At 36.3% G+C, this 21629-nt stretch overlaps 1 protein-coding gene across 5 annotated transcripts in view; it reads right to left on the bottom strand.

Annotated features, from left to right (window-relative positions):
- calcr (calcitonin receptor) overlaps positions 1-21629 on the bottom strand; it is a 99404-nt gene that overhangs the window by 40911 nt on the left and 36864 nt on the right. For 4 of the 5 annotated variants that reach the window (XM_051872210.1, XM_051872211.1, XM_051872209.1 and 1 more), the window contains 8 exons: positions 20964-21126; positions 19642-19749; positions 18132-18235; positions 16490-16658; positions 16258-16368; positions 15677-15789; positions 12656-12747; positions 6257-6383 (listed from right to left, as the gene is read on the bottom strand). In XM_051872210.1, the coding sequence (XP_051728170.1) occupies positions 6257-6383; positions 12656-12747; positions 15677-15789; positions 16258-16368; positions 16490-16658; positions 18132-18235; positions 19642-19749; positions 20964-21126 (987 nt within the window). The remainder of the gene's footprint in view (positions 1-6256; positions 6384-12655; positions 12748-15676; positions 15790-16257; positions 16369-16489; positions 16659-18131; positions 18236-19641; positions 19750-20963; positions 21127-21629) is intronic. The other variant, XM_051872212.1, reaches the window with a different exon arrangement.

Here is a 21629-nt window from a genome sequence, read left to right on the forward strand (position 1 = left end):
AGCCCTGCTGAAAAGACCAGCTTACACCAGCATAAATTACAATGTCCAAGCCGATTTATGCTGGTTTTGTTCTGGTTTAGAGTAGTTAAGAATACATTTTTTTCCAGTTATCTACTGCAATGGTTCTCAGGTGGTTGATAACATTTACTTTTATTAATATTAATTTCATGAACTACAATATGCAAAATTATTTACATGGCATAGGCTGATTAGGACAACTGACCATTTTATAAAAGCATAAACAACAGCCGAAATTTGATTTAACAGCAGCGCCCGGGGAGAGATTGTGGGTTAAAGGGATAGTTCACCCAAGAATGAAAATTACACCATGATTTACAGTACTCACCCTCAAACCATCCAAGGTGTATATGTCTATCTTCTTTCAGACTAATATAATCGGAGATATATTTAAAAATATCCTGGCTCTTCCAAGCTATATAATGGCATAATATAAAAAATATCTATATTTAATACTTTATAATCTAAAATAACTAGCATCCGGCAGACAACCATATGCATACTGTGCAAGTTGACACAAGAGTAACCCGTGAACCGATGTATGATGTAGGATGCAGGAGTATCATAAGCTTAGACGCCACTTGTGGTATAAACAAATAGGGCTGTGCAACAAACTCAAGCTACTCTTCTCTTATATCGAAATCCTCCGACATTTCTCTTTAAAATTTCTCATTTTAGATAATTTGTGACCAGTGTTTTGTTTTGCTCTATCCTCTGCACTTCTGTATTCTTGATTACGTAATGCGTTAGGTCAGGGGTTACTCTTCCGCCGCAAATTGATGTGTACAGCCATCTGCCGGAAGCTAGTTATTATAGTTAATAAAGTTTTAAATATGGATATTTTTTTTACAAAAACCCATTGCTTCACTTCAGAAAGCCTTTATTAACCCCCGGAGCCATGTGGAGTACTTCAAAATCTCATCCCCCATTCACTGCCATTATAAAGCTAGTCATGTACACCTAGGATGGCTTGAGGGTGAGTAAATCATGGGATAATTTCATTTTTGGGTGAACTATCACTTTAAGTGCCTTGCTCAAGGGCACCTCAGTTGTTTTCTGCCAGTATTGAGAATCGAACCCGCGACTCTATAACCATTAGGTCACAACTGCCCCCCATTAGTATAATTGCTATCCTAATTATGCATGATTATATATTGAGTTGCAATTTATTATTGGTTGAATTCTACTGGATTTCCGGCAGATGTGTGTGTCACATTCTTTAATGGTCTGCCTAGAAAAAAAGCCATTGTGAAGCCAAACCCCCTCATGGAAGAAAAAAGCCCTCGTATTTACAACTGTGACAATGAGCGGTTATCATGATTAACTGAATGTTCACGGATTAGACTCTTTAACCTCCAAGACTTTTACAAGCCAGTTTGTTATTGTAGGGACATCGACTTTACATTTTCACACCCCTAAAAATTATACTGAACAAAACTATCTGTGATTGGTTGCTTTACATGTCAGTCAGACTTCCAATGACCTTCTACCATCAGTCTGACATGTAGTTGCAAAGTTACATGTAGTTAGTAGAATGTCTAACGTGGACTGTCAAAATAAAGTGTACCCTTAAATTAAATTAGCAAAAACCAGAGCTTTCAAACAGGTTTCAGAATCTGTTATTGGTCTGCTAAGCAGATAGTCCCGCCTCAAGCTCACACTATTGGTCGAGCCAGTATTACTGTGTTGACCAGTGTTTACTTGAAAATGATCCTGCAAATTAAACTGAGATGGAATGAAGTGTTACTTGCAAACTTACTTGCACTTCACAGATACCTTCAGAATACCCATTTTTGATCTTTAACCTGGCCTGGGAAATCCCTTCCTCTGAATAGGTTGTTTGCACATGACGTCATTGCTGCACGCAAAATGCGGCTGGAGGGCAAGCAGTGATTTTTCTATATAATCTTATCACAAACTCAAAATTCCTATGTTTTGCGTCATTTATCGTTGCTCAAATCTATCAAACAGAGAAACCACAAGGAGCTTTATCGTTTACATAACTTATATCTTTTTATAACTTTAAAAGTTGTCACCTTTTATAGCGTTTTGCATCTGCTGATACTGAAATGATTATGGATACCTGCTTACCTTTTTTTGTTTTTGACTTGGTTAAATATTCACATTCTTATCGTTTGGTATCGTTTGCAGGGAAGAGAAGGTATTTTATCCCATTGCATGATCATTTGGTGTTTTCACTTAAGTTTTGTAGAATTCCGTTCACAATGTTGATCTGTTTACCGTGAGAACATTGTCACGCGCTGCTGCTTCAGCCATCATGTGGTAGAAAAATAAATAAATAAAAATAAATAAATGTGTTCAACAAGCTGACAGAAGTCGATCCATTTCTTTGTTGGAAGGGTGTAAATATAACTGTGGTTTTAATTTTGTCTTTGTAAATATTCACCATATGGCCACGGAGGAGAATCGGAGGGTCACATTCACCGACACACTGTATTTTTTATATTTATTTCAACAAATGACAACCAAAATCAAACCCATAGAAGCTCGTGAACAGTTTTGAAGTGGCTGCGTGCGAGTTATGTTCATTCACAAGCCGAGTGAGAGTCATACTGGCAATAATGTTAATCATTAAACCAAACAAAAACACTCAGCTATGTGATTATTTTATTGAATGATAGGCAGTGGGTTCAATCAGTGACATTATTAGATTTGCTATACGGCGTCTTCCCGTCAACCTGCTTCCCTTAGTGTTTTTACACGTAGAAAGGCGAAAATTATATTACACCATCCAGTTTTTTCCCTGAACGATGATGAGTTCCTATTGCAATTCTCGATTCAGCATAAATGACCTACAATGGCGAGATTTTTCACAATCACGTCAGAAAATACTGCCCTTAACGTCACTAGCAGAAAGGCAGCGCGATATAAACAAACCAGACTACAACTGAACACGGCGTGACGGCAACTTCATTCTCTATATCTAACGCCTCGATGGCAGGCAAGTCTTTCAATTCAGTAGATTCCTCTTCATAATACGTCCAGCGCACGTATTAGTGATTTTTCTGTTTATACCTTTCTAAACCAGCGCAGTACGGACTTTTCTCCATCTCTTCCATTCTAATTTTCACTGCTTGCCCTCCAACTGAATTTCGCGCGTCACCAGAACCACGTGATTGCAAACAACCTATTTTTGAGTTGCCAGGCTGCTTTGCAAGAACATGTGTGCAGTTCTAATTAGAAAATACTGGCAAAGTGTCTATTCTCAATCCGCTGAGCTGGATCGCACACACCTCCCAACAACATGTCAGTCATCCAGATTAACTTTTTACCATATGTCCATAGCTCTCTTCTGCCTCCTGCAACTACCCACGCAACTGGCAGCGAGTCCTCACACATGTTATTCCCCACACACATCTTTCCTTTAGAAGTCAAGGTTCTTTTACTTTGATTCAGATGTCCTTGACGTATAATGGCATTCTTGTCAGTCTAAGCACAGCTTATGTAAGAAAAACAGGGTTTAAGTCTAAACTAAACTTGTCTGTAACCTCTTCTCCTTGAGGCTGGAAATGCATTCTGTACTGACTGTGGCTCGACTCACTGGAGTTGGAAGGAAAAACAGAAGAAGCTTGTTCTTCAGGCTGAACAAGGATACCGTAAATTAAACATAGAGAATGCACCCACACCCCCGAAAGAATGCACATTTTAAGACATCTGCATTATACTGGGCCCAAAAAACAGACATAATTTTAAGAAAGCATAAGAAAGGATGGTACTTTGACAGGCACAGCAGCGTTTCGTTTTTAAATGAAGGAGCTTGGTGAATGCAATAATGCATCTCTCAATCACATCCCAATATTTTCAGGCGAGTAAGAACAATGATTAAGATCTTTCTGAAACTTCAAAACTACACCTCGGCTGCACTCCAATCCTTTCAGAACTTCAAAATCCACTCAATCCAATCCTCCGCACATGATGGCAGGCCATTTCAAACCCGAGATAGCAGGGTACAAACTCGTTTTAGACTGTCTCACTTTTTATTGGTATATCAGAAAAAAGAATAGGCAATTCTCCTCGATCACATTAAGAACAGTAGCTAAAAGTTAATGTTTTTCTTGAAGCACATCTCCTCACCACACCTCTTAGATCATGCAGTTCATTCCAATGTGGCAGATTTATGCATTCCTCCATCGAGAGCAAAACCTGAAAAGATCATATTCCAAGCAAAGATCTCATGCAATGAAAATACAATGTGAATTAAACAATATAACCTTTTATGGTGCACTAAATATGTGTTTCTTCTTAAGTGTAAAGTCTTACTTTAAATCTTATACATGGCTAATATAGAATTTCTAGCTAAATGATCTTAGACCAAACTTAAGTATATATATATATATATATATATATATATATATATATCAAGACACAATATCACAAGTTAAAGCATGGGTACTCTGTCAAATCTTACATTTAATTTAAATGAAATATATATATATATTAATTAATTAATTGATTGATTAAGAATATTTAATTTTTCAAAACTTAAATTTAAATTTAAGTTTTGACAGAGTACCAATGCTGTATATATATATATGTCCTGTAAGTTGCGAGGTGGAGCCTCCATGGATCGGACTTGTTTGTTCAGCACATCCCACAGATGCTCGATTGGATTGAAATCTGGGGAATCTGGAGGCCAAGTAAACACCTCAAACTCGTTGTTGTGCTCCTTAAACCATTCCTGAACCATTTTTGCTTTGTGGCAGGGCGCATTATCCTGCTGAAAGAGGCCACAGCCACCAGGGAATACCGTTTCCATGAAAGGGTGTACATGGTCTGCAACAATGCAGGTAGGTGGTACGTGTCAAAGTAACATGCACATGGATGGCAGGACCCAAGGTTTCCCAGCAGAATATTGCCCAAAGCATCACACTGCCTCCGCCGGCTTGTCTTCTTCCCATAGTGCATCCTGGTGTGTTCCCCAGGTAAGCGACGCACACGCACCCGGCCATCCATGTGATGTAAAAGAAAATGTGATTCATTAGATCAGACCACCTTCTTCCATTGCTCCGTGGTCCAGTTCTGATGCTCACGTGTCCACTGTTGGTGCTTTCGGCGGTGGACAGGGGTCAGCATGGGCACCCTGACTGGTCTGCTGCTATGCAGCCCCATATGCAACAAACTGCGATGCACTGTGTATTCTGACACCTTTCTATCAGAAGCAGCATTAACTTCTTGAGCAATTTGAGCTACAGTAGTTCATCTGTTGGATCGGACCACATGGGCCAGCCTTTGCTCCCATCAATGAGCCTTGTTCCTTCCTTGGACCACTTTTAATAGATACTGACCACTTCAGACCGGGAACACCCCACAAGAGCTGTAATTTTGGAGATGGTCTGATCCAGTCATCTAGCCATCACAATTTGGCCCTTGTCAAACTCGCTCAAATCCTTACGCTTACCCATCTTTCCCGCTTCTAACACATCAACTTTGAGGACAAAATGTCCACTTGCTGCCTAATATATCCCCCCAACTAAGAGGTGCCGTGATGAAGAGATAATCACTGTTATTTACTTCACCTGTCAGTGGTCATAATGTTATGCCTGTTCGGTGTGTGTATATATAGTGAAATATGTGCTTTGTACTTTGAAGGTCTAAATCAAACAACAGTTGGATCATTGTCTTTTTTCATCCTTTTTCTTTTTGAAACAGAAAGCAGTACTAGGAGTAACAATAGGGTTTTTCACACTTGGGAAATAGTTAACCCTGGGTCATTCTTAGCCTGGGGTAAATTAAATACTGGTCCTTGTATTATATTCTTGTATTATATATTGCCGACTATACAATTAAGTTTAAACTGTATGGATGTTTCAGACTATACAGGTAAGAATGAAACAATCTCTTCTTTACTCCAATTGTCACATTTTCTGTCACCATTTGACATTTTTCCACTCAAACAACTCTGTTTCCATGACTGTACAAAGCATGTGAATATGAGGCATGCAATTTATCTGTTGCTAAGCATCTAGCCGTAACATTCTAACACCGCATCGTTTCAACTGTACATGTTTGGCACTACAATGTGGGGGTTAACAGCACAAAAGCAGCGCTAATTCTGCTTCGGGGCCATTGTTTCATAACCCGCTTCTAATTTACAAGTGTGAAATGTTCCTTTTACGGGGTTGAAAGCAGGGTTTAGAACGATAATAACCCGGGGTTAAGCGCAGTGTTAAAAGCCCTATTGATGATTGTGGGGCATTGTGGAGTTGAGGGCACGCACCGGATTCCTCTGCACCACTTTGGGGTTGTTGACCACAGTTATGAGGTTGACGATGGTGCAGGCTGAGTTGAGCACATACGAGAAGAATAAGTTCTTGTGTAGAGTGATTCTCTGACAGCTCAGACTCCTGGATGGGAGATAAAGAAATATTAATCACGGATCATTCATGACAGAGGCAGCTGTATGAATTTTTGCAGAGTAATTCAGTTTGACAGGTCATTTCAGGATGGAAACAAAAGATTTTATTGGATAGTTTAGATACATAATAAATCAATCTGCTTCTAACAGATTAAAATCTTTGCTAATCTCAAGCACTGAACTTTTCAGCATCTTCAAGATTTGCACGTCACAGGTGAATAAATAATTCATAACCATTCATGCAGTTGCCATTCAACTCTTCACAGCAGGTTCAATATAGTTTTTTGACTCATTCTTGAATGCATCTTTACAAAGCCTGCATTACATTATGACTGATTCATAAAACATACAGTGCAAACTGTTGCGATTCATCTGCCCTGATCAGGGACGTCGTTAAAAGAAACTCCAGCTGCTCGTTTCTAACATTGGGATCTTTCATTCAGATACAGAAAAGTAGATGCTACACGCATTTCCCAATTTCCTCTATATGACCTCACCATGTGACTTGGCAGGCGTCACTGATGTGTAAATGTAGGTGGTCATATGTTAATATCATAAACTCAAGGATTTCACATAGAGAATATTTTTAGCCCAGCTTCAATAAATGGATCTTTTTGGACTGGTACTGAATGTTACAGTGCGTTTTAGTAGTACAATGACCTCTTTATATCTCAAAAGATCAAGGGAAATTTGATTCCTCATGATATGACCCATTTAATGACATGAACAGAACATAAATTTTGCGCCACCTGAGGCCTGAGCATCCTGGCTTTATTTCAAATAATGTGATTGTGAGATGCTTGCCTGTTTTTACCATTAATTTCTTAGTGGTTGAAAATAAAAACTCCAAATGTTTGCAAGGGATTGTTCATGAAGCCTCTATAAGGTTAAGGAACATTGATTTTCGGGAAATATATATACGCTGCCGTTCAAAATTTTGGGGTCAGATTTTTGTGTTTTAAAAGAAAACTCTTCTGCTCACTAAGGCTGCATTTATTTGATCAAAAATACAGTAAAATATTGTGAAATTTTATTACAATTTAAAATACCTGTTTTCTGTTTTAACATATTTTAAAATGTAATTTATTCCTGTGATGTCAAAGCTGAATTTTCAGCATCATTACTCCTGTCTTCAGTTTCACATGATCCTTCAGAAATCATTCTAATATGCTTATTTGCTGCTCAAGAAACATTTCTTATTATTGATGTTAAAAAACAGTTGTGCTGCTTAATATTTTTTAATGGAAACCACGATACTTTTTTCAGGTTTCTTTGATGAATAGAAAGTTTAAATGAATTTATTTTGTATAGAAATCTTTTGTAACATGACTTCATAGTATGAATTGATTGATGTAATGCATCCTTGCCGAATAAAATAATATTATTGTCATGACAACTCTTGGAGTGTTTGGCATGGTAATGGGTATGATAATGTTTGGTCTTGGCGGATAGATCTGCTGCTGTATAATATATCGTACATGAATTACCCGTAGCAGATCTATACAGGTGGAGCTGGGGAAGGTGGAGGGAGCGCTGCACTGCGAAGGCAATGCTACCAAAGTATTTTGAAGGTTGAGAACGCAAGCTCATTGGCTACTGATACAGCAGGAACCAATCATCTATGCCCTATAGATAATGATGTGAGTACGAGTAGGTTGAGTTAAAGGACCTATTAGCCTGCGCCATCTAGAGTTTCATGACAGAACTTTGTATATATATATATATATGTATTTATATATATATATAAAGATGAATTTGTTACTACATAACCAAAATTTAGTAAAAAGGGGCCTTGAATCAAAGAATAAGATAAGAAAAAAAAAACAAATGGGATTTCTGAGTATTAAATACTGTTTTGTTGTTGGTCAGGAGTTGTTAAATATGCCAAATTTGTGACGTTAAACAAGTTCACACCTGCATCAGCAATCTCTGTCAACAACAACAACACTGCGTTTGTTAGACAACAAGTTTTTCTATAATTTGCTGTCAAAGGATAACGATAAAATATTCTTGCAAAAATTTCATCACAATCACCCAATTAAGAAAGTCATGCTACTCACATGATTTCACTCTGTTTAACCTAAAATTGCCAGCAGAGATCAGCTGAGTGCAAAGCTGCTCCTGGAGCACTAGAGGGATGGGAGTGAAAGCTGAGCTCATTTTCCAAAGCTATTTCCCATATTCCCAACCAAAAATTTCTGGCATTATTCAGTGGGGCATAAATTAAAGCTTAGTGCAGCTGTATGCTGACACGTACCTCTTTGAGCACCACATCTGGACCCAATAAGACAACATTAAGACTTTGACATCTCAGAAGATCGGACTGTAAATATCACCATCGCACCATAAAAACAAGCGTTGCTATGTTACACTTCCAGATATTGTACCAAACCAGCTAAACACAACTTATAATACATGTAATGCATCATAATTGACACAATTTACAATTGCGAATACATAAACTGGCCCAGTGAAATTTCAAAAAGGCTGTAGATTTGTTGATCAGATCGCTTAGGCGCAAACAGAATGAAGCCAAAGACATCCAAATGGTGTTTAAATGGTGCTCTCCTTTTTTTTCCAGTAATTATATTATTTTGGTCTACATTTGCAGGGATATAAAACATGCCATAATCGATATTGCATGGCAAAGTTAAATTCCTAACATTAATTGTAATTAAATTAAATTTAACTCTGTGTCCTAACAACAGACAGTCATTTCTTTAAAAACAAAAACAAAATAACAAGTATTTATTGAGTGCTAATGTTGAAATGAGGTCTTAATAGAAATATGCTTTTAAGAGTACATTGACTCTCAATCTTTCAGTGTACTGAAAAAAATAATAATAAAATAAACGATGAGATTGTACGCGTACTTGCTAGATACAACTGTCATGCTATGTGACATATAACCCAAAGTTTATGTGCCGTTTAATGTATATAAGACTCTTTGGCTCCTACATTTAATTACCCATGAAATTAAGTTTACCCAAGGGGGTATAGACATACGGAAACCCAAGTCAGCATGAAATGACACACAAAACCTGACAAATAGTACTCGTCATTTGGCTCGGGGCTTAGTGCAGCTCTTCCAGACAAATGGACACAAAGGATTTGCACTCAATAAAACACAATTATAAGAAACTATCGTTTTTTTGCGATGTCAGAGCCAAATGACCTTTCTCTTTCAGCTTGTAAGTAAGAGTGCAAACAGTTGGGTCCTATTAAAAGTTCATTTGTTAATGTTAATGTCAGAAGGATCACTAAATCATTTAAACATCCATAAAAACATGCACGCTCATTGAACTGAATCACAAATCCTTCAATGTTCTGTGATGTTTTTATCTCAAGCACCAAATTAATAATGTAATTAAAACTGCAATTCGTGACTGACAAAATAAAAAAATAAAAATACTTGTGTGAACAGAATACTTAAGTTTAAGTCTACACAACTGTACCTTTAAATAGTTTGGACATACATACTCATTCTTTGTGAATTTCCACATTTTAAAATAATACTAAAGACATCAATCTATGAGATAAAACAAATGAACGTAAGGGAAATAACATCCAAAAGAGCCAAACTATTTCTGTATTTTATCTTTTCGTTGTCACGCTCTGTTTAGACTCCGTCTCTGGACATTCTCTTAACCAACTTATAAGATGTATGCTTGCTTTTTAAACAGTATTGAAGGAGTTCCCATTTATGCTGCACATCTGTTGGCTGCTTTTCTTTCACAATCCAGTCCAACTCAACCACTAAAAACTGTTTGTAAAGAAACTGTAGTTGGGCTCATTCTCCTACTGAAAGATAAACTCTCAGCCAATTAAAACAGGTTCTCCAGTAGAATTTTCCTGCTTTTTGCACCATTTTTTTTTATTTTTTTTTTTATTTTTTTAATTTTAACAGAATGTCCGAGTCATTCTAATGAATAGCCTTTCTTGTTTATGCATTAAGTTTTCAGGGACAGTGAATGGGTGGTCTGGTGTAACTTCCACTTCCAGATTGAGACTGAGACATCAAAACACTTGGATATTGTTTGTACCCTTTTCCTATTTTTACTCCCTTGTTTACTAAATCTGAAACTTTTTCTAAATGCTTTTTAGATTCATAAAATGAATAATAGTTTTCCATGGAAACTGGAGCAATGGAGCCATGGATATTATCCATAAAAACTGGTAGGGTTGTCACGGTACCAAAATTTCAGTAGTCTGTACCAGTGCCAGTAAAATTTTGCAGTTCTCGGTACCAATTTCAGTACCAGAGCAAAAACTGTTGGATAAAGTACTTAAAAAATGTTGTACCATTTTGTCTCGTCCGTTCGTTATCACTGTCAATCATCACAGTTTCTGATTCAATCACCAGTGTTGGGGAAAGTTACTTTTAAAAGTAATGCATTACAATATTGCGTTACTCCCTAAAAAAGTAACTAATTGGGTTACTTAGTTACTTTTTATGGAAAGTCATACTTTACATTACTTTTGCATTACTTTTTCTCATCTGGGCTGGGTTATTTGTTTGTTTGTTTTCATAACAACAAAAAAAAGTTCTATTTTTGGCAAATGTTAAGGTCCTTTCACACCAAAAGTGAAATGAATAAGCCTCAGGCTGAAGGAAATGTAAATTCACGCCTGTACAGTAGAGAGCGCAGCTCAAACAATCAAGCCGTGCTGCCATTCTGGAATACAGAAGAATAGGACGCAGAAGTAGTAAATGAGTAAATGAAAGCTCACATTTAGTTTATAACTAGTCAAGAATAACCATCATGTTCACACAGCGCACACAACATCTCTGCACTTACTCCCGATTCAATAAATGGGAAGACAAAGTACATTACTTACATTAGTACTTGCATTACTTATTTGAAAAAGTAACTCAGATATTTTGTTTTAAATTAATGCGTTACTTTACTAGTTACTTGAAAAAAGTAATCTGATTACATAACTCGCGTTACTTGTAATGCGTTACCCCTCAACAATCGCATATTTAAATATGCTTGTCAATCCAGAGACTTTGCAGTCTACTTAGCAGTATGAAAACTAAAATTGTATTCAGATCACTAAGGCTGTCAATCTCTAAAGAGCAAGCTCACTAAATTCTGCCGAAAAATTGTGAAAAATTTTGGTCTTAATTGTACAATGAATTTCTTATTTGCATCATGTTTACACTTTGTTGGATATAATGAAAGGATTTGCGAGTGTGGCTTGTGTTGAACAACAAAACCTCAAAAACTTCCTGACTAGCACCTCTGATAGGCCATTGCGTTCATACACTCAACAGACGTGATTGTGATTGGCTACAATGCTCAACGCTTGTAAAAACATGCTGTAAATAGAAACCTTTGACACTCAGCGAGCTGTCAAACAAACAAGAACGAGGGTGTTTGAAAGCACAGTCTATCAGCAGGTACTGCAGAAATGCTGGTACTGTACCATCGACTTTCTTTCTTTTTTTTTTCTTTTTTTTTGATATCAGCTGGTACCAGTAGAACCAGTACGTTTGACAACCCTAAAAGGTTGTTAGTATATCTTGTTAGTATAACTGTTTTTCTTCTGTATAAAATTATAGGATTCCAAAATAGCAAATATTGTTTTTTTATTTGTTTGTTTTTTTCTTCACCAAAACAATATCACATTGAAATAATTCCTTTTGGGTTTCAGTGTGTATACAAACATGAATTGCATTTCAATATGTGATTTGCAATTCTGTCAAATAAGGTGGTTGGTTTAGATTTTGATGCATTCGCGAGGCACTGTATATGGTAATTCAGCCAATAAGCCCAGAGAAAAGGCAAATTTTCCTGACTTTGTGGGAGTAATAGCCTGATCCAGAGTTGAATATAATTCAAGGGTTAATGCATTTAACTTAAGGGTTCAGACTGCATTTCCGTGGCCATGCTGATGGTAGCGCCAATCCATCTTTTCTATTCGGTTTGAATTGGCCACTGTGATAAATGGGGTAACTGAGAGCTTCTTTGTAAATCTTTCTTTGAAAAGCTTAAACGAAGACTCTGTCAATTAAATAAATCTCAGACGCCACCGCAGCAATCTACCTCCACACTCTCACCGTCAACAGCTCTGACAAATGACAAACTGTTTGAGAGTAGACAACACACAGCCCTGCCAAAAACAAGTAAACGAGTGAGCGAACCATCATCGAGAGGTTTATTGATCGTTCTGAAGTAACTGCAGCTATGCAGCAGATATTTCTGGCCTTCTTCAAGTCATATGAGTGGAGACAGTCAAGAGGAGATGGAAACTCACCTGAAATAAAAGAATATGGCCAGTGAGATGAGAAGGGACACTATCGAAAGAGCATGACCCACAATCGCCATGTAATACAAAATATACGCCATCTGAAATGAGATAAATGTTATGGTCAATCTCCAAGACTTTGAACCACGTTCTCATTAGATTCATTTTACTGTTTTAATTTTTTAATTTCAAATGTGTTTTGCAAATTCTTCAACCTGATAATTCAATGTTAAGCATATTTTGAGGTATTAAACATAACATAATAATATAAAAATATGATATAAGCATTTACCAGTAGGTTTAATGCAACAAGAATAAAATCTCAAGGTAGTAAGAAGGCATTAAAGTAACATTGAAAGTGAATATCCCAATTTGTTGTGCCTTTTTTATGAACTCCATCTGGAGTGAAGTGCACAGACTGAGCTGACATTTTCTCTCTATCCCTCAGTTTGTAAAGCAGCAGTTGTACGCCACTGAAACCATTATGTTATGAATAATTTTCAGAGCCGCTTTTCTCCAGAAAAGCTGTTTAGTTCTACTGAAACTGCCTTGTGTAGACATTACGCTTCACTGCCACTGAGTCTGAAAGAAACACGCAAATCCAACATTCCCTTCAGGAACAGCCTTTAAATAGTATGAAACTGTATCAGAGTGTATCATTTATGCTTTTTTTATGATATTGTGGTATGTTTGCAGAATGCAGATGTAGATCTGCTAATTATTTGTCTCGTAATTATTTGTGCTAAAAAATTCTTTTGCAATATTTATATATACACATTTTAGAAAACCAATCTGCTGTATGGATAATCTGCCAAGTTGTAATTCAGCCCTACATGTTTAAACACATGGGCTAATTCACAGGAAATAAAGTCTTTACATTGAAAATCTTGCACTCTAACATCCCAGTAAACACAAATATGTTCTAAGAATGGTTTCCTAATGTTCTCATTAAGTTATAAAAAACTTTCATATATTAAATATTTTTAAAAAAAAGTTTTTTTCTTGGTTATGTGAAACTTAAGGAACCATTCATTTTGATCATTTTTCCAAACATTATGGGAATGTTACTTCTGAATGTTCTCTGAACATTCTGTGACAAGTAGTAATATTAAAAAAAAAAAAATGTTAGATGAACGTCCAACTCAAACATTTCAGCCAAAAAACCTTCCACGAACGATGTATAAATAATGTTTTTGTGCTAATGTTTTGAGAACATTATTAAAGACCAGGTAACTTTAAAGGAACCCTCTATTAATGTTATTGTTCATAATGGGACCCCAGCTAACTGGGAATGTTCTCCGAACTGTGGCTAACGTTCTGGCAAGGCTCTCTGAAAGTTACAAACGTTCTTACAGTAATGTTAAAAGAATGTTTATTTAAAGTTGTCTGGTCTTTAACTCTTTCCCCGCCATTGAAGGAATTTTATGTCATTTTTGAGACAATGCTTCCCCGCTATTGATGGAATTTTCTGCCTTTCTGTGTTTTTACTGTTATACATTAGGGGGGTGCTATTACACATCTTCTGAAAGAGTAGAGAATCTCCAGATCAAAACACAGGCAAAAAAGGAGCAGAAACAAGTGATAAAAGCATTGCTTATGCACATTGTAGTCATTGTAGAAAAAACATGATTTTCTCAGCTTTTTGTTCAAAATGTTGCTTTTTTTATGAAATACATCTAAAAAGAATGCATGAAGCTAAAATATTTGTTTGTTTGTTTGTTTAAAAGCAGAGGCTCTGTTCTTTCCTTTGATATATTGCATGTTCAGATATTCATACAACAAAATATTCTGGGGGCCATGAAATTTTTGCGAAAATATTTAAAAAACGCTGGTGAGGGCTGGCAACTTTATAAAAAAAATAAAAATAAAAAAAAAAACACTGGTGGGGAAAGAGTTAATAATGTTTTCAAAATGTTATTTATACATTGTTCATGGATCTTTTTTCCTAAAACATTTTCGTTTGATGTTCGCCATTTTTTAAATCTTGCTACTTGTTTCAGAATGTTAAAGGATTAGTTCACTTCTGAATGAAAATTTCCTGATAATTTACTCACCCTCATGTCATCAAAGATGTTCATGTCTTTCTTTCTTCAGTCAAAGAGAAATTAAGGTTTTTGAGGAAAACATTCCAGGATTTTTCTCCATATAGTGGACTTCAGTGCGGTTCAATGGGTTGAAGAATAGGGTCCAAAATGCAGTTTCAGTGCAGTTTCAAAGGGCTCTACACGATCCAATCTAATTTTCTCCTCAAACTTCAAAATCGTCTGATATAATTTTTTTAACTTTTTTTTTTGTAAAGGGCGTTTGGCTTAATCTTTGCACGTTCGCTTTGTAGGCACTGGATCGGTACTTCCGCCTACGTCACGCATGACCTTTGTAACGTGATTACATCATGCGTACGGATCACAGAGCTAGTGCAAGACGAGCATTTGTGGTTAAAAAGTATATAAATTTTTATTATTTTTTTAGAAAATGACCGATCGTTTCACTAGATAAGACCCTTATTCCTCGCCTGGGATCGTGTAGAGTCCTTTGAAGCTGCACTGCAGTTTGGACCTTCAACCCACTGAACCCCACTGAAGTCCACTATATGGAGAAAAATCCTGGAAAGTTTTCCTCAGAAACCCTAATTTCTTTTCGACTGAAGAAAGAAAGACATGAACATCTTGGATGACATGGGGGTGAGTAAATTATCAGGAAATTTTCATTCAGAAGTGAACTGATCCTATAAGAGAATATTCAAAAGTAACATTCCCATGATGCTTGCAAAATGACAAAATGGAATGTTCCCTTAACATTCATATAATCAAGAAAAAATGTTTTTTAAACATCTTAAAATGTGAACGTTTTGAACATTCTGAGAGCACTCTGAAATAACTTAATTTGAACATTAGCAAAACATTTCTTAGCTGGGATGTTTACTGTAAGAGTTTCTTTTCATAATATCAGACCCTTTATTTTAGAAATATTCATAACAATAAAATTTTCCTTTAAGAGAAGTGTAAATTTAAGGATGACCCATCCTCCTACCTTGAGCTTGTCCTTGGTATGAGCAATGCAAAGGGTGTAGTTGGACCATGTCCTGTTTGTTTCGGGGTGCCTGAACCAGTTTCCAGTCTCATCACAATACTTGGTGACCTTTTCTAAAAGAACAAGGAAGAAAAATGTGAGAGAAGTGCATTACAAAAGCCATTATACTTCAGCTTTTTCACTCTTCTGCCAGAACTAGACTTGGATGCGGCCGTTGCCTGAAGACCGTGATTATAGTTTATAAAGTTTAAAAATATAGATATTTTTCTTAGAAAAACTTTGCTTCACTTCAGAAAGCCTTTATTAACCCCCTGGAGCCGTATGGATTACTTTTATGATGGATGGATGCACTTTTGTGGGCTTCAAAATCTCGGCTACCATTCACTCCCATTATAAAGCTTGGAAGAGCCAGAATATTTTTTAATATAACTCCGATTGTGTTTGGCTGAAAGAAGAAAGTCATATACACCTAGGATGCCTTGAGGGTGAGTAAATTATGGGATAAATTTTATTTTTGGGTGAACTAACGCTTTAACACCCCTGTTTTCAAAAAAGCTAAACAAAAAGTGAAAGAATTGTACCAGTAGAGTCAAAGTCAGGGAAGTAATTGGGGCAGTACTGAGAAGTGTACGTTCCTGCTGGAGTGTCGTCCCAGCATAGCCATCCATCCCAAGTGCGGTTACAGTATAGACCTAAAGACAAGCACACAAACAATCAGGGCCAATTCCACCGTGCAATTGCTCTTTGCACTTTGCGGTAAGAGTTTCTGATGAATCAATCTAAAACCTCTTCTGAGGCTCTCTGTTTTCACACCTGATTTGTTATATGGCTGGTCTCTGTTCATTTTCTCAAAGCATTTATATTGACCATCGATGATCTTCTTCCTCTCCTCCGCTTTCTGAGTCACTACAGGGCTGACCTGACTCTCAGCTGTAGGATCCATATCCGTCTCCGTCTCTAAAAAGCCATGAACTGGTAAAGTCTGAGGAAGAAAGCATTCGTCTTAAGAATACACATAAAAGAAGTATCTGATTTTAGGTCTATTGGATAATTAGGGGTCAAGCACTGAAGTATGTGTTCTTTCTCTTTCTTCTTGCTGGGAGTTTATAGAGTCTTTAAAGAAGTTGTGAAATTTGGCCCTCTAATTGAGGAGAATTGGATCATTCATGGCAATTTTGGGTCCCTTAAAATCCCTCTAACCTCACCAACCATTCAAAGTTTCACTTACAATATGTTTCTGCTTATAACTTTTGATCCAAATTTCAATGTGCCCAATGGTTTTGATTTCTGTCCGACAAGACATTTACATGAACATACACTACCAACGAAAAGTTTGAGGTCGTGAATTTTTTTTATGTTTTTGAAAAAAGTCTCTTATGATCACAAAGGCTGCATTTATTTGATAAAAAATACAGAGAAAACAGCAATATTGTGAAATATTATTACAAATTAAAATAACTTGTTTTTTATTTTACTATATTTTGTAATAAATGTGATTTATTCCTGTGATGAAAGCTGAATTTTCAGCATCATTGCTCCAGTCTTCAGTGTCACATGATCCTTCAGAAATCATTATAATATGCTGATTTGCTGCTCAAGAAACATTTCTAATTATTATCAATGCTTTATATTTTTATGGAAACCATGATACATATTTTTTAAGGTTTCTTTGATGAATAGAATGTTTAAACAAACAGCACTTATTTTGAATAGAAATCTTTTATAGCATTATAAATGTCAGTTGAATCAGTTGAATATATATTTGCTGAATAAAAGTACTTATTTTTAAAAAATCTTGCTGACCCCAAACTTTTGATCTCCTCTTACATATCTTCACTAAATTTGTCTTAAATCATTTTAAGATAATTTTTGTCAAAAGTTGTTTAAAGCTTTTTGATAAACTAAACCATTTTTGTGTAAAACTAACATATTCAACTGCAATCATGCCAAACAGGAAGTGAGGTTCTGTCTTCTTAACACCTATAGAAACAATGACCTCAGGACAGCACCATCTCGTGGTCAAAACACATCATAATAATTGATTAATTTGCTAATAAATTGTAATTAATTTGGCCTTGACTCTACTGTATTTTAATTGTTTTGGTCTTACAGAATGCAATGATACCACACTTTCCAGATATGGACATATTGCATGTGACCATTTTGAATTTTGTCAACTAAATTTTTTATATAATCAAGGACTGCATGTCACAAGTTATTAAATGTTTTTTCAACACACCCAAAATGGAAAGGACTAAAAGGCATATCCAAGATTGTTTCTTAGCAACTCTTCAGACTACTGACATGATGCTTAAAATCAGTGATACAATGCCCTGAATTTGGTGACAAAGGTTTTAAGCAATTGTACTGTCTTATGTTTAAATCTGCTTTTGGCATTTAAAACAATTTTTGTGGTATGAACAAATCCACAACTCATTAGTGTGCTATATTTTACCTTAATTTTTTCCTTTGAGAATGTGAGACAGTGGGACCAGGTCTTATTGACGGATGAACTGTGTACCCAGTTGCCAGATTCATCACAGTATTTGGTTACTTTTTCTGCAGGGAAAAAGAAAGTTTAATGACTTGAGCTTAAAGGGTTAGTTCACCCAAAAATGAAAATTCTGTCATTAATTACTCACCTTCATGTCTTTCCAAACCCGTAAGACCTTCGTTCATCTTCAGAACACAAATGAAGATGTTTTTTATTAAATCTGAGAGCTTTCTGTTCCTCCAGCTATGCAACTAAATCTTTGATGCTTCAAAAAGTTCATAAATAGATCGTAAAGCTAATCCATATGAAATGAGCGGTTTGGTCCAACTTTTCTGAAGAGACTTGATCGCTTTTTATGATAAACAGATTGAATTTAGGTTTTTATTCACACATTAACATTGATCAGCGAACATAAACAGAAGCTCAAACGTGATGCATAACACAAGAACGAACCTCATTGGTTCTCACACACATCAGGCAAACATGCTTGATCTTCCGTTTACCACAACTGATGTGTGAGTTGATGAATGTTTATATGTGAATAAAAGCCTAAATTCAGTCTGTTCATCATATAAAGCGATCATTTTGGGCTAAACCGCTCAGTTCATATGGAATAGTTTTACAATCTTTTTGAAGCGTCAAAGTGTCAGTTGCGTAGCTGTATGTGGAGGAACAGAAAGCTCTCAGATTTCAACAAAAAGATCTTCATTTGTGTTCTGAATATGAACGAAAGTCTTACGGGTTTGGAACAGCATGAGAATGAGTAATTAATGACAGAATTTTCAGTTTTGGATGAACTAACCCTTTAAGGGTGTACTCACACTAGCCGATCTGAACCGTGCCGGAGCACGTTTGACCCCCAAAGTCTGACAATTGTGCTCGGGTTCGGTACAAGGCAAATGTGCCTAGTGTGAATACGCCCTAAGTTGTTCCAGTGATTGACTTCAGCCCTCTGCTTCTGGATTCAATCAATTAATGTCTTAGAACAAACACAGTGAGCTGATTCTCAGACAGAGAGATCAGCGAACAGCAGAGATTATCAATAATTCATCACCTCAGTAAACCCGTTATATTCTTAGCTCAGCTGGTCACGGCTTCATTTAGAATCAGGAAAGAGCTTCTCATAGATGTTTGATATTGAAAAGTTTCTTTGTCCCCTTTAGAACAACACTGCCTGTCAAGCTAAAATACTCTTTTTGCGCTTCTAAATAGAAGCTCATATGAATATTTCCAGACAGTCTTGAGACAGTGATTTTATCACCTCCTTTTCATTATAGGGCTTCACATATCATCCCAGCAGCCTGCGCTCGTGCTTCGGAATTCTTTCTTTGGAGCAACATCTTGTGTTTTATAATAGGCAGACCAAAGACATGTAACAGATGTCATGCTTGCTGTCGAATCTCAGTGATTTGCAGTGTCTGGAGCGTTTTGGTCTGGATTGACAATCAGATGTGACCGTGCAGAGTCTTACCCAAGGGGTCGAAGCTGGGGTAATCTGGACAGTTCTGTGAGGCAAAGGTTCCAGCTGGGGTTTCATCCCAACAGAGCAAGCCATCCCAGAATCTGCTGCAGAACAAACCTATAAAAGTTAAATAGACATTTTAAAGGGGTAATTTCATGAGGTCTCAAATGTTCCTTGATCTTTTGAGATACAAGAGTTTATTGCGCAATGAAAACATGCTGTAGCTTTCTGAAACTAAGCCACTAAAATGGCCAAACCTTGTGCTGTTTTTGCACTGTAAAAAATGATTTTCATGATTTGTTATGACATTTTTTCTTTTGTCAAATCAACTTTAATAATTAATGTTGTTTAGATAACATAATATTTTGAGTTTCTGTTGATTAAACCAATCGCCTTCATTGTATTAACTCAATGAACTCAAAATTTTAAGGCAACCAGGTAACTGATTTTTTAAAGTTAAACCAACAATTCTTTTTTACAGTGTGGACGTGTGTGTAGCACCTGCCGCTCCGCATATGATTTTGAAGGATCTCAAAGTTAAAAACTAGTTTATTTTTGAAAGTGTCTCTGATTATTTTAGTCTGATCTTTGCACATTTCAACACAGATTGTTTTGTGATCATTTCACAACATAATGTAGGCTGTTGTTGAAAGATGGGGTCATTTAAAAGTATATTGGACTCAACAACAAACTGACAGATGTGTACAATCCAAAAATCGAGCTGTACATCCCCAAAGATGGCACTTTTATTTCTAAAAATCATAGAGAGGGTCTATTAAAATAGGTTTTCATGTTTGAATGTTCAAAAAACACATTATTTTTCACATTGTTGCAGCTCCTCTCTTCCCAGTCTGTCAATAACGCTCTGTTTAGTTCCTGTTTCTATGAAGCCCCTCCTTCGGAAAAGCGCAGTATATTTTGGGCGGGAATTATTTAAATGAGGAATATTGTGACATGTTTGTTCCCAGATGAAAACTCAAGACTACAATCAATGCGTTTCAGGGAGTTCAGAAACAGTGCGTACTGATATAGTGAATAACTTCCTTTGGAGTAGCTTTGTAGACCTTTTTTATGCTCAAACAGCACTAAAGAAAGTTGAAAATGTAAAAAAAAGCATAATAAGTCCTCTTTGAACTGGTATAGGAGAAAGTAATTTAACATTCAAAAAGTTTAACACACTTCACCTTTCGGAAACTTTATTGTTTCCCTGATCACCTTGTGATAGCTTTCAGCCATAAAGTGCTCCACTAACAGTCTTAGTACTTAACACGGTTATGAAAAGAGCACCATTGTCTGCCATTCAAATGAAAATGAATTGACAATAAAACTACCTGTTTTATTATGGGATCCATCTCGGCTCAGAAGCTCCAGACATTTGTACTGAGACTGAGTCATGATCAGTCTCTCTCCCTCCACTGCCATCATGACAGGAGTAAGGGATAAGTCAGTGGTGGGCTCTGCTTTTGTCTCTGTTGTTCCAGCCTTTGTTACACTCTGCAAAGAGAGATGAACTTGACCACAGCGGCAAGGTTGAAAATTCAGTATTTAAAACCCCTTAGAATTCCTAAGGTCTCTTTTGAATGGTATTTGTACCACAGGTGGTACAGTGGAATGCTAACAGGTTCAGAACTGGCTCCTGTTCAATTCATGAGTTCACAGGATGTGGGATATTACATTGAAATTTAAATGAGAATGACGTGAAGTGGACGTTACTGAATTGCAATTCAAATATATTCACGCAGTCACACATACGTTTTGGAACAAAACATGAATAATTACATAATGACTTTTTTACAGATAAATACATACATTTTGCCCATTTATTCCCTGATATGCAATTTGATAAAAAATCTAATCAAATTAAATTACAGCAAAAACACATTGATTTCAGATATCCTTATGAAATAAATATTGACATCATAATTTGAGCTTATAATTATGAGTATCTTGGGAAATTACGTGTTCTTCAACCCTGGTACATAATCCAGTTAATATAT

The sequence above is a fragment of the Ctenopharyngodon idella genome, chromosome 19, assembly GCF_019924925.1.
Source record: "Ctenopharyngodon idella isolate HZGC_01 chromosome 19, HZGC01, whole genome shotgun sequence".
Taxonomy (NCBI): Eukaryota; Metazoa; Chordata; class Actinopteri; order Cypriniformes; family Xenocyprididae; genus Ctenopharyngodon; species Ctenopharyngodon idella.